Here is a 13057-nt window from a genome sequence, read left to right as displayed (position 1 = left end):
TCATTTTCCCACTTAAAACCCTCTATTGCAATGGTTCTCAAACTCCAATATGCAACTCCTTTAACAAGTCCTCTGGGTGAGTTTACACAACTTAACCGGGTGCCACCCCCAGATCCACTGCATCAAGCTCTGCGGGTAGAGCCTGATAATTTGCATTTCCAACAAGATCCTGGGTGATGCTGATGCTGCTGGTTCAGGACTCCACTTTGGGGACCACTGCTCTCGGGACTATTCATTGCAATTAGAACACATTCCACAAGGTACTACATGAAGAGTTCTCACACCGGGCTGTATACTCAAATCACCTAGGCAACTTTTAGACAGGTGAATGCCCAGGTCCCACCTCAGATCAATTAGGATCTCTGGGGGTAGGCTCCTAGCTGCATCTATTTCCCTGGGTTATTCAGTGGGCAATCAGGATTAAGAACCAGTCATGCCTGATATGGCCCCTGCCTTCCTCTGAATCTCAGCTCTTCTCACTTTGCCCTCCTTCACGGTATTCCAGCTCTTCTTGCCCTCTCTGTGGCCTCAGACAGTCCCAGCTCAAGACCACCCCAGAACCTTTGCACTTGTTCAGTCCTCTTGCCAGGAACACTCACCTCCAGATCTCTGTGTGACTGCCTCCCTCCCGTCATTCACGTCATGGTCAAGTGTCGTCTCCTCAGAGGGGCCCTCCCTGACTCCCTTAGCTAAAGTGGCTCCTGCCACATCGCAGCAGACATTTTTCATCCCACTGTTGTCTTTTCCTCATAGCTCCCAGGGAGGAAGGCCCAGCCTTTGTTTATTCATTTATTTGCATGTTTACCTTCTATTTCCTCTACCAGCTTTAGAGTACAGGGATTTTCATTTTTCTTGTTTCTATATCGTCCCTATTACCTAGACCAGGGTCTGGTACATAGAAAAGAACTTAATACATAGTAGTTGAATGAATGAAGATGGGGAAGAAGACATTAAACGTAAGTACCCTGCACAGATACTAGAAAGTAATTGCTTAAAAAGAAAGAAATACCTTTTTAGGCTGGGCGCAGTGGCTCACCTGTAATCCCAGCACTTTGGGAGGCCGAGGTGGGTGGATCGCCTGAGCCCAGGAGTTTGACACCAGCCTGGGCAACATGGCAAAACCCCATCTCTACAAAAAATACAAAAAATTAGCCAGATGTGGTGGTACATACCTGTAATCTAAGCTACTTGGGAGGCTGAGGTGGGAGAATCATCTGAGCCTGGGAAGTTGAGGCCCAGTAAGCTGTGATTGTGCCACTGCACTCCAGCCTGGGTGACTGGAGTGAGACCCTATCTTTAAAAAAAAAGAAAGAAATTAATTTTCAGGCCACCATGCAAAGGTCTTAAGATCTCAGAGTGACAAGCAAATGGAGCTGAAAACGTGGGTTGTTTGAATGCAATTGTAGAGACTACAGGAAATTGTAAAAATTGAGATTCTGAGCATAAAGTATACAAATGCATTTCAGCAAGTTATGTGACTTGTAGATGTGGTTATTTTGTATATATTTCAAATGCTGGCTATCACTGTACTGCTCATGTGGGCTGCTGTTGCCCCTGCCTTCCAGTTTTAAAGGCCACAGGAAAATTATAGAGAGGGAAGAAACAGGTAGCGAGGTATATGGAGCTCAGGAGCCCACACACCAGCAGCAGCTAGCCCGGCCTCTAGGACCTAGAAAGCAAGTAGCCCGTGTCAGGGCGTCCTGAAGAAAAAGGTGACCCAGCCACCAGGGTGGGAGGAAGAGGCCATGTTCATGACCGAAGGCTCAAACAGGGACTAATGCAAAGCTCACAAAAGATTTGAGAAATAGAAGTAGGGAAAAACGAAACAAAAGCTAAGACTGTAAACAAGGGGCTGCTGTCACCTGTTCTTTTAGATGGAAGGCGAAAACTGTGTCCACCTGAGCTGCCAGGTTGTGCGGATCCCGCATAAATGATCCTGCATAAATCCTGCAAAAGCTGTTAGAACAAAGTATCAAAAAGGCCATTTTTCTTTTCCTTCCAACACATACACCTAAGGAATCAAGCTCTGCTGAAGCATAGGAAGATAGGGGACAGTCAAGAGCACAGGCTTCTGGGTCAGGTGGAGCTGTGTTCAAATCCGGCTCTGCCACTGAGTGACTTCACTGCTGCATGCCAGTTTCCACATGCTTATCTCAGCAGGCCACCTGAGGGTGCAGGAATGGTGCACGTGAGGTGCTTAGCAGCCTGCAAGAGGTCCTTGGTAGTTCTTATCGCCATCACCTGCTCTGCTCTAGCAACAGGGGGTGAGAGGGACCAAGGGTGTCAGAGCTATGCTGCCACTGCAGAAGCAGCCTCCCCGCCATGGTGGGAAGGCCCTGCCCTGAGCTCTTCCTTCTGGCCACAGACACTGCAGAATGAGATTCTGGGCCATACGCCGCGGGTTGAGGATGTGCTTCAGAGAGGGCAGCAGCTGGTGGAGGCAGCGGAGATCGACTGCCAGGACCTCGAGGAGCGCCTGAGACACCTGCAGAGCTCCTGGGATAGGCTGCAGGAGGCAGCAGCTGGGAGGCTGCAGCGACTGAGGGACGCCAACGAGGCACAGCAGTACTACCTGGATGCGGATGAGGCTGAGGCCTGGATTGGCGAGCAGGAACTCTACGTCATCTCTGATGAGATCCCCAAGGTCTGTTCGGGCAGGGGATACCAGCCAGGGTGCCAAGGCAGAGAGGAAGAGTTGAGGTTGGCTGTCGGTGGGGAGCCTTGTGAGTCCAACCGTGTGAAGAGTGAGGCCAGGGGAGGGGCATGAGGAACCCACAGACTCCCTGCCCTCCCTTGGTGCCTGCTTGGACACACCCCTGTAGGGCACACGCTGCAGCCAGGTGCCTCCTGTTTGCCCACTTAGGTTTGCTCTAACCCAGGGGTTCTCTACTTTCCTTTGCCATGGATTCTGTACTGGTGAACTGCTATGAAAGAGATGGGGTGAGAGGTGACAGGTGGGGGTCTCTCAAAGCTGGAATGATATATGATGTTTTCATGGGGACAGGGGTTAGGGCATGAAAGGAAGGGTATATGTCAGATACAAATCGGGGGAGTCTGGAGAGGGAGGTAGGACATGGGCATTGCTGGGAAATCAGAAAGGCAGGAAGGGAACATGTGTGGCTCTCCTATGGGTGTCCCACAAGCCTGCTCCCCTCCTCCCTAAGGCACCTCCAGGAGCAGGGGCACAACTTGCCAAGGGAGGGATCATGGCCAGGCTGAACTCTGGCGCTGACTGTCTGCTGCGTTCTAGGATGAAGAGGGCGCCATCGTGATGCTGAAACGGCATTTGAGGCAGCAGCGTGCGGTGGAGGACTATGGCCGGAACATCAAGCAGCTGGCCAGCCGGGCCCAGGGCCTGCTGTCTGCAGGCCACCCTGAGGGGTGTGTGTGCCCCCTGGGGTGACTCGGTCAGGAGATGGGGATCAAGCCAGGGGCCCACCAGCCAATGTCCCTTCAGATTTAAGAGGAAAATGGAAACAGTTTTCACTAATAGGGCTGGAGAAAATTGCCGCAGGACTGGTGATGGATCCAATTTCATTTAATGCCTTGGTTTTGTGTGAGTCACTTCCAGCTGGGTCAACAAGGCCCTGGTTTGCAAAATGAAAAGAGAAGGGGTTAGCAAAACTACCCTCTTGGTGACCTGATAGCACCAATTTTCCAAAAGGTTACAATATGCTAAGGGACACTGAAGACTACTTTAGCTTTTCTTTTTATGGTCCAGAAGGTCTGCAGGACTTCACGGTCCAGACAGAACCACGATGTAGGAGTGCAGGTGGAAACCTGTGCCCACCTGGGCTGCGAGGTTTTGTGGATCCTGCATACATGGGAGCCCACTGGGCCACAGACCACACACTGCCCCCAGCCACAGCCCTGTCCTCAGCTGCCATTAAGGTGCCCACCACTGTGGGTCCTCAGCAGCCACCCCAGATTTTCCCCGGGACCCACACTGTCTGGGCCCCTAGTATGTCCTGTCCCTCCCTGGAGGGCTGAGCAGAGTTGTTGCTGCAGGAGCCCTGCTCAGGCAGTGCTGCTCCCCCGGCCTCTCTGGAAGAACAATGGAGGCATTCCCCATTTGCACTTGTCCCTGTAAGCTTGCCAGATTGAGGGGCACCATGGGAAGCACTCCTCCAGGACAGAACTCCAGGACACAGTGTGTCATCCACTGAGGCTAGGATGTGGCCCATTCTCTCCCCACCTCTTCCCCGGCAAAGCCCCTGTCATTTCTCCAGAGCTTCACTCCCTACCTATCCCTGCCAGGGGGCTGTGGTCAGCATATGTTGGCTCCCCCGAGCCACTGCTCTGGGTTCGTGGCTGCTGTCTCTGAGGGCCTTCTTGGTTTTGAATTCCAGGGAGCAGATCATCAGGCTTCAGGGGCAAGTGGACAAGCACTATGCAGGGCTGAAGGACGTGGCGGAAGAGCGCAAGCGCAAGCTGGAGAACATGTACCACCTGTTCCAGCTCAAGCGGGAGACTGATGACCTGGAGCAGTGGATTTCAGAAAAGGAGCTGGTGGCCTCTTCCCCAGAAATGGGGCAGGACTTTGACCACGTGACTGTGAGTAGCCACAGCTCCTGCTGTCTTTGTCTTTCTCTAATGCAGTAGACGCAGCCAGCCCTCACTCGAGACACACAGAGTGCTGTGCAGGATGCGACTTCCCTAGTGTGAGGTGGGACCCGCGGATGGGGCCTGCCCTGGGGAAGGTGTGAGAGTGTGGCTCCCGGTGCTGCAGTCACTGCCTGGGAATGTCTTCTGCTAAGCTGGTGACACCTATAACCCCTCTGCACCCCATAACCACATTTCCATCTGCCCCACACCCAGCTTCTGCGGGACAAGTTCCGGGACTTTGCCCGGGAGACCGGGGCGATTGGGCAGGAGCGGGTGGACAATGTGAATGCCTTCATCGAGCGACTCATCGACGCGGGCCACAGCGAGGCGGCCACCATCGCTGAGTGGAAGGACGGGCTGAACGAGATGTGGGCAGACCTGCTGGAGCTCATCGACACGCGTATGCAGCTGCTGGCCGCCTCCTACGACCTGCACCGCTACTTCTACACGGGTGCCGAGATCCTGGGCCTCATCGACGAGAAGCACCGCGAGCTGCCGGAGGACGTGGGGCTGGACGCCAGCACGGCCGAGTCCTTCCACCGGGTGCACACGGCCTTCGAGCGGGAGCTCCACCTGCTGGGTGTCCAGGTACCTTCAGCCACCCACCTGCTACCAACTTCCAGGAGACCCGGGTGTCAGTCCCAACCTGGCTGTCAGCGGGGAAACCTCTAGGATGGGTGCCAGGAGGTTTCGCCTCGTTAGACAGCCAGGAGCTCAGGGCAGGGAGCAGTGGCTTTCAGATGTTCCTTAGCTTCAGAAGTCGTTCTTTAAACTGAATCCTCACAAAAGGCCGATGCATATAATACTATACAGTGCAGTTTCTCCAGTTGTACAGTATTATTAGTGAACACATGCACAGCACTTTTCTAACACCAGGTGCTTTTCTGAGCAATGTATGTAGCCACTGGACCCTCAAGGCCGTCCTCTGAGGCAGCTGCTAATATTCCCTGCACTTTGTAGATGAGAAAAGGGAAGGGTAGAGGGCCCATAAGTTTCCCAGGAACATGTGGGTACACAGTAGAGCCAGGGCTCAGACCCTGGCAGTCTAGCTATAGACCCCACACACTTAGCACCAGGCACTTCAACCTTTCCACATGGGAGCTGCAGAGCCCCCAAGTTCTACTGTTCAAACCCCTGCCTTCCCCGGCAAAGCCCCTGTCATTTCTGCCCTCCACAGATCCCTAGGGTCCCCCAGAGCTTGGTGTGATAGAAAGGGCAAATGCAAGGTGGCCCCTGTTGCTGAGGGCTCCCCCAGCTTCCAGTGCAGCAGGGAGAGGTAGGCTGGCTGTGCAATCCCAGGCCAGCCCAGCGGGGGTTGGGGACAGAACACCAGGGTACGCTCGGCCCCTGGTTCATCCAAAAGGGGATCCCTTAGGGATGTGTCCTCCAGCTGGAGTGGAGGGCCTGGTGTGTGGCTGTTGCATTTGGGGATTCCAGGGCCCCTGAGATAGATGTAGTCCCACTGAGGTCTTAGGAGTGAGGTGTCACTGTCTCCGGGGCCAGCCTCAATCAGGGGATCTGGTGCAACCCCTTCCTTAGAGAGGCAGCACACAGAGTGGTTAAGAATGGGGACTCAGGAGCACGGTGCAAATCCCAACTGTAGCCCTTTACTAGTTTGAGGGACCCTGGACCAGTTACTTAGCTTCCCTGTGCCTCGTTTTCCCCATCTCAAAAATAGCAACAGTAATAGTACCTCCTTCATGGGTTTGTTGGAAAGATGAAGAGAGTTCATCAATAGAAAGTGTTTAGAACAGTGCCTGGTACGTAGTTCCTCTCATTAGTGTACTGTTGAGGAGATCAAAGGGCACGGAGTTCCTCTCACTCCCAAACCTTCACAAAGTTCAAGAGGTATCTTGGGTAGGCAGAAGTGTCAAAGCAAGGAGCCTTCTCCTATAGCACCCCCTGGGTGGAGGCTGAAGATCCTACCTTCCAGCAGTGCCCTGAGTTGGTAGGCCAGGAGAATGTAGCTGCCCTTCCAGTCCTAGGACCACAGCACCTAGGGAACGATGTCCAGGGAACAATGTCTGATTTTGCCTGACCACAGGTGCAGCAGTTCCAGGACGTGGCCACCCGTCTGCAGACAGCATATGCTGGGGAGAAGGCAGAGGCCATCCAGAACAAGGAGCAGGAGGTGTCTGCCATGTGGCAGGCACTGCTCGATGCCTGTGCCGGGCGCCGGACCCAGCTAGTGGACACGGCGGATAAATTCCGCTTCTTCAGCATGGCCCGTGACCTCCTCTCCTGGATGGAGAGCATCATCCGGCAGATCGAGACCCAGGAGAGGCCCAGGTGAGGGGAGCGTCCTTGAGGCAGAGGCAGCTCCTCTCCAGGCCAGAGGATCCTGGCCAACCAGGGTGCTGCACTGGGGCTCGTCCCTGGAGGGACAGTCCTGGACTATTGGTCCATGAAAATCCCTGGGGGACACTTGAGGCCTGAGGCTGGATCTAGGCAGAAATGGCCTGGCTCAGCTTCCACTGGGAGGACCAATTGTTTCAGAGTCAGGAGAGTCCTGGGTGTAGAGAGAGAGACATCTGTCATTCAGGTTTTCCAGTGGGCACAGTGACCATGGCTGTCAGTGAAAATAAGCAACTCACATGTCCAAAGCTGGGTAGGTCTAAGACTGTGCATTCTTCTCCTAGCCCTGGGATGTGGGGGGGCCCTTCCCCCGAAACTCAGGAAGAAGCTCATTGTCCATGAGAGGAGGAGTCAGGCATTGGGCAGTGAGAGCCCCTGCAGAGATCAGACCACTCTGCCCAGTCTGTGCAACTTCATCAGTTATTGCTGATCCATCTCCATCCTTCTGCCCCTACAGTGTCTGTCCTGATGGTCTTACTTTTAACATTCTTACAGAGATATAACTCCCATACCACACTTCATCCATTTAGGGTGTATCATTCAATGGTTTTTAATATATTCACTGTTACACAACTATCCCCACAATCTAAGGTTAGAAGATTTTCATGACTCCGTCCCTATTAGCAGTCACTCCCCATTCCCCTCTCTTCCCAGTCCCTGGAAACCACTACATGACTTTCTATCTCTCTAGATTTGCCTATGCTGGACATTTCATACAAATGGAATCATACAATATGTGGTCTTTTGTGACTGACTGCTTTCCCTTCATATAATGTTTTCAAGATGCATCCATGTTGTAGCATCAGTCAGTACCCTATTCCTTTTTATTGCCCAGTAATATTCCCAGGCTTCTTTGGGGATTTCTGTACCCACTGCCCATGCTCTGGCCACTGAGCAATGGGAGATACTAGGGCATCTGTGTTCCTGCTGGGACTGGGCTGGCGGAGGACTCCCTGGCTGGCCAGAGAGAGAGGAGGGAGCAGGGTCTGACTCCCACAGGCACGGGGAGGTGGGCCCCTCTGGTTGGGACACAGAGGCAGGCCAGAGTGACCCAGAGTTCCCTTCTTCCCTTGTCCTCCTGTCCCCCAGGGATGTGTCCTCTGTGGAATTGCTCATGAAGTATCACCAGGGCATCAATGCAGAGATTGAAACCCGGAGCAAGAACTTCAGTGCCTGCCTGGAGCTTGGCGAGTCCCTGCTGCAGCGGCAGCACCAGGCCTCAGAGGAGGTGAGGGGACGGCAGGGATGGAGGCGAGCCAGGCAGTCTCCTGGGAGGGAGCTGAGAGCTGCAGCTTTTCTGAGGAGCTTGTCTTGCTCTCACTCATAGAGATCAGGGCTGCACACAGGCCCGGGGATTGCAGCCCCAGCAAGTACACTCCCTGCCTTAAGGAGCTGGCCACTCAGTAAAGCAGAGTAGGCTCATAACCTGCCTAACACCCACAGGTGCACACACTTTGGAGTTGGTGACCTCCTTTAATAGGAGAGGCGCATGGGCCTCAGAGAGGTTAAGTAACATGCCCCAGGCCGCACAGCTGGCAAGTAGCTGGGCCAAGACTTGAAGCCAGGACTGTAGAACCAAACCTGGCATTCTTTGCAGGACCCATCTATGCACTGCCTCAGATGGGGAAGGGTTTGCCAGGCCTGAACTTTTCTCCCTTTCCTCCCCGTAGATCCGCGAGAAACTGCAGCAGGTGATGTCTAGGAGGAAAGAGATGAATGAGAAGTGGGAGGCCCGCTGGGAGCGGCTCCGCATGTGTGAGTAGAGCCCCGGAGGCAGGGCCCGGGGGCAGGAGTACCCCTGCTGGAGTAGGGGAATAGGGAGGTGCCACCATGGGTGGATTTTCACTACTGTCTAGAGAGGAGCCCCCCACAGCACTGCTCTTCAGCAAAGCTCTGGGGCCAGGGGCCTCAGCCGTCCAGGCAGAAGGCTGGAGTGGACACGCTGCTGGAAGCCTCTAACCAGGCAGCGTGCCCCCACTCCCTGCCCATCCTCTGCCCCACTTGCCCCCAGCCTCATGCCCAGGCTGGTATGCCTGCAGAGCTATGCCCTGGGGGAGGGGTTGAGGGTTGGGGGAAGGGTTGGGGTCTGGGGGAGGGGTTGGGGTAAGGCTCTCATGAATCCCAGACATTCCTCCTGAGGAATATCAAGCGTAGAGGGGGCTCTTCCTCCTTCAGCTGGGTGCTGATGAGAGGTGGGGAAAAGCCACCACTCAAGGAGGAGTTGAGAGCCAAGAAGCGCCAACTGGTCCTCTGGCCACTCATCCAGCATCATGTGAGACAGCCAAGGGCTGGGAAGAATGTTCAAGGCAGAAGACTCCTTCTCAGAGACATCTAAAATACATTTTGTTTTCAAAATAGAGTTCTAATTAGTGAAAAATATAATTTAAAAAATGTAACTATTGGGCCAAGCATGGTGGGTGATGTCTATAATCCCAGCACTTTGGGAGGCCAAGGCAGGAGGATTGCTTGAGCTTAGGAGTTTGAGACTAGCCTGGGCAACATAGGGAGACCCTATCTACAACAACAACAAAAATTAGTTGGGTGTGGTGGTGCACACCTATAGTCCCAGCCACATGGGAGGCTGAGATGGGAGGATCACTTGAACCCAGGAGGCTGAGGCTGCCATGAGCCATAATCACATCACTGCACTCCAGCCTGGGTGACAGATTGAAGCCCTCTCTCTAAAAACATATAACCATTGTGAAGCTAGGTTAGGGGCCCAGTGTGGAATGGGGTGGCTGCAGGCAGCAAGGGTATCCATGTGGTTTAGGGACACCTATTCAGGCCACCAGCCTGACCACTGGCCCTAATCAGGAGTGAACAGTTGGGTGCTAACAGGCCCTGGGCCTTGTGGGGGGGTCTGTGTCCTGTTCCCCCTGGCAGTGCTGGAGGTGTGCCAGTTCTCGAGGGATGCCTCTGTGGCTGAGGCGTGGCTGATCGCCCAGGAGCCCTACCTGGCCAGCGGGGACTTTGGACACACAGTGGACAGTGTGGAGAAGCTCATCAAGAGGCACGAGGCTTTTGAGAAGTCCACGGCCAGCTGGGCAGAGCGCTTCGCTGCCCTGGAGAAGCCTACCACGGTGAGCAGGCAACAGTGCTGGGAGGCTCAGGAGGGTGGCAGCTATGCCCTCATGTCAAGAACTCCAGGCCAGTTGTGGCAGGAAGTACTGACCTCCGAACGCAAAGGACAGAAGGGGCTGACTATAGAAGGAATGAACGCCAGGGCGTGTGGGGGTGCAGGGCCACGTCCAGAGGGAGGTCATCTGAGAACACAGCTCGCCTCTGTGGCTGCTCTGACCCCTGGGCCTTCTCCTCCTCTAGCTTGAGCTGAAAGAACGCCAGATTGCAGAGAGACCCGCAGAGGAGACTGGGTGAGTGGTGGCCATGTGTCCGGGGAGCTGAGTGTTCTGCCAAGTGGGAGTAGGGGGTGCCTTTCATCAGAAACCTGACATTGGGGCCAGTTGCATTTGACCTCTCACAGTGGGCACCCTTGTCAGGAAGGCCCGGAGTGCCTGAGCATGAGGGCAGAGGAGCTTTTGCTTCCCCAGTCACGGGCGGGCTGAAGGCCTGGTGCAGGAGGAGGGGGCCGGGAGCAGTGGCTGCCAGGTGAGGCCCTGCCTTGGAGCCACCTGAACACGGGGCCCCACAGCCTGTGCTGCCTGGAACCTGGCTCCCTTCTGAAGAATCTGCCTTGGCTTCTCCGAAGAAGTCTCTGGGCGGCTCTTTGCCGAGCACTGTCCAGGCTGCGGGCTGACAGGATGGGGAGCTATTTGGAGCTTGCTCCCTGTGGGCGTGGGTGAAAAGTCAGGCCTTGCAGGAGGCACTGGCCTCAGAGGGGTGCTTGTTTTTAAAGAGACTGTGTCTTCCTTAGGCCTCAAGAGGAGGAAGGCGAGACAGCAGGGGAGGCTCCGGTTTCCCACCATGCGGCCACTGAGAGAACGTCCCCGGTCAGTCTCTGGTCTCGTTTGTCTAGTTCCTGGGAGTCACTGCAGCCAGAGCCCTCTCACCCCTACTAGGCTCAGCCCAGGTGAAGGCGAGATGAGCTGGTGCAGCCCCGCCCTCCATCCTGCCCACATCCCTGCAGCCACCTCCCAGCAGAGCAGGCTGCGTCCTCATTCAGGGGTTCCGCATGAGAGTACTGGCCTTCTCCACTCCTCCCCTCAGCACAGAGGAAACAGGCCAGCCCAGTGACATGACGTTATTAGTTTGGTTTTATCTAATAAATTTTATTGTATAAATATATCACCATTTACATGAGGGAAAACACTAGCCAGAGATGATTAGTGCATTTCTGTACTGTCCTTTCCATTTTCCAACTCCTTCCTCTAGGCAGTACTCACCCCTGCACCCACACCTACACACATGCACACGCACACACACATGCATGTGCACACAAACACACACGCACACTCACCACACCCCCATACACACACCTCACGCACAACCACACACCCACATACTCATGCACATATGCACACACCACACCCACCCACTTGCACACGCAACACACCCCACACACGTACACGCTCATACACCCCACACCCCACACCCCACACACATATCCATTCACACCCCCACACACATCCACACTCACACCCACACGCACGTACACACTCACACCCACACACACGTACACACTCATACACAACCACACACACACACACATCCACACTCACACCCACACACATACACACTCATACCACGCCCCATACACACATCTACACTCACACTCCCACACACGTACACATACACCACATCCCCATACACACTCATACACACACCCCCACACACTCATACACACATACACACTCATATGCACACACCGCACCCCCACACACACTCATACACATACACACTCATACACACACCCCAACACACTCATACACACATACACACTCATATGCACACACCGCACCCCCACACCTCATACACATACACACTCATACACACACCCCAACACACTCATACACACATACACACTCATATGCACACACCGCACCCCCACACTCATACACACTCATACACACACACCACAACCCACACACACATCCACACTCCTACCCACACACGCACACGCTCATACACACCACACCCCCACACATCCACTCACACCCACATGCAATACACATATACACACACCACACCCACCCACATGCACACACACCACACCCCCCACACACGTACACATACACACCACACCCATACACATCCACACACGTACACACACCACACCCCCCACACACACGTACACACTCGTACACACACCACACCCCACACACCCACATGCACACACCACAACCCCCCCACACACGCACACACACATCACACCCCCCGTACGCACACCCGCACTCACACACAGACACACACCACTCGACTGTCCCATCCCACCTGCCCCACTGCGGGCATCTTCGGTGGTGAAGTGGGGCTGCCCATCCTTGTAGGCTATTCCTTCCCCCTATGCAGAGCCCTCTCCTCTTTCCACCGACCTCGCCTGAGGCCTGTGGGTCAGTGAGTCTGGATATGGAGCTGGTTCTGGGACAAGAACAGACTTGAAGGAAGTCTGCAAAATTGAAGAGAATCCCAGGGCTTTGAGTAACAGGGGTCATCCCCCCAATGTGTAGGAAAGGAGGATGAGCCAGAGGCCTGGCTCAAGGGACAGGGAGAGCCCAAGACAGCAGCTACCAGAGGCCTAGGGCATGTGCCTCAGAACCTTACCTGGAGCAGGCCCCTTAGGACCCTATGGGGTCTGTGCAGGGAGGTTGGGAGGCTGTCACCCAGGCTTAGGGAACTGCTCTGGGGAGCAGCTGACCGAGAAGAAAGCAAGAATTCAGCACATGGCTTGCATGGCTTCCCCCCGCATGTCCCCGCTGTGGCAGGATGCACTGGGGGTCAAGGGAGCCACAGATCCTTCCTGCAGTCTACCTCTCCAGGTGCCTGGTGAGCCTGCCTGAACCTGGGGGTGAGGTTAGGAAGACAGGCATTCCAGATGGAAGTTTGTGGTACACCAGTCACCCCCAGAAACATGTACGAACAGTGAGGCCTCCCTTTTTCAACCCTTCTCACCATCTGAGGGAGATGCCCTCCCCAAGTCCCCCTC

The 13057-nt window shown here is 54.7% G+C and overlaps 1 protein-coding gene across 1 annotated transcript in view; it reads left to right on the top strand.

Moving 5' to 3' along the window:
- SPTB (spectrin, beta, erythrocytic) overlaps positions 1-13057 on the top strand; it is a 76713-nt gene that overhangs the window by 47378 nt on the left and 16278 nt on the right. The window contains exons 22-31 of the mRNA XM_011978309.1: positions 2366-2644; positions 3251-3381; positions 4350-4554; positions 4819-5193; positions 6650-6894; positions 8050-8188; positions 8631-8715; positions 9844-10040; positions 10282-10331; positions 10832-10907. Of these exons, the coding sequence (XP_011833699.1) occupies positions 2366-2644; positions 3251-3381; positions 4350-4554; positions 4819-5193; positions 6650-6894; positions 8050-8188; positions 8631-8715; positions 9844-10040; positions 10282-10331; positions 10832-10907 (1782 nt within the window). The remainder of the gene's footprint in view (positions 1-2365; positions 2645-3250; positions 3382-4349; positions 4555-4818; positions 5194-6649; positions 6895-8049; positions 8189-8630; positions 8716-9843; positions 10041-10281; positions 10332-10831; positions 10908-13057) is intronic.

This window comes from Mandrillus leucophaeus, unplaced genomic scaffold, assembly GCF_000951045.1.
Source record: "Mandrillus leucophaeus isolate KB7577 unplaced genomic scaffold, Mleu.le_1.0 Scaffold192, whole genome shotgun sequence".
NCBI lineage: Eukaryota > Metazoa > Chordata > Mammalia > Primates > Cercopithecidae > Mandrillus > Mandrillus leucophaeus.
Note: the sequence above shows the minus strand (reverse complement) of the source record. Positions and strands in the feature narration are given on the sequence as shown.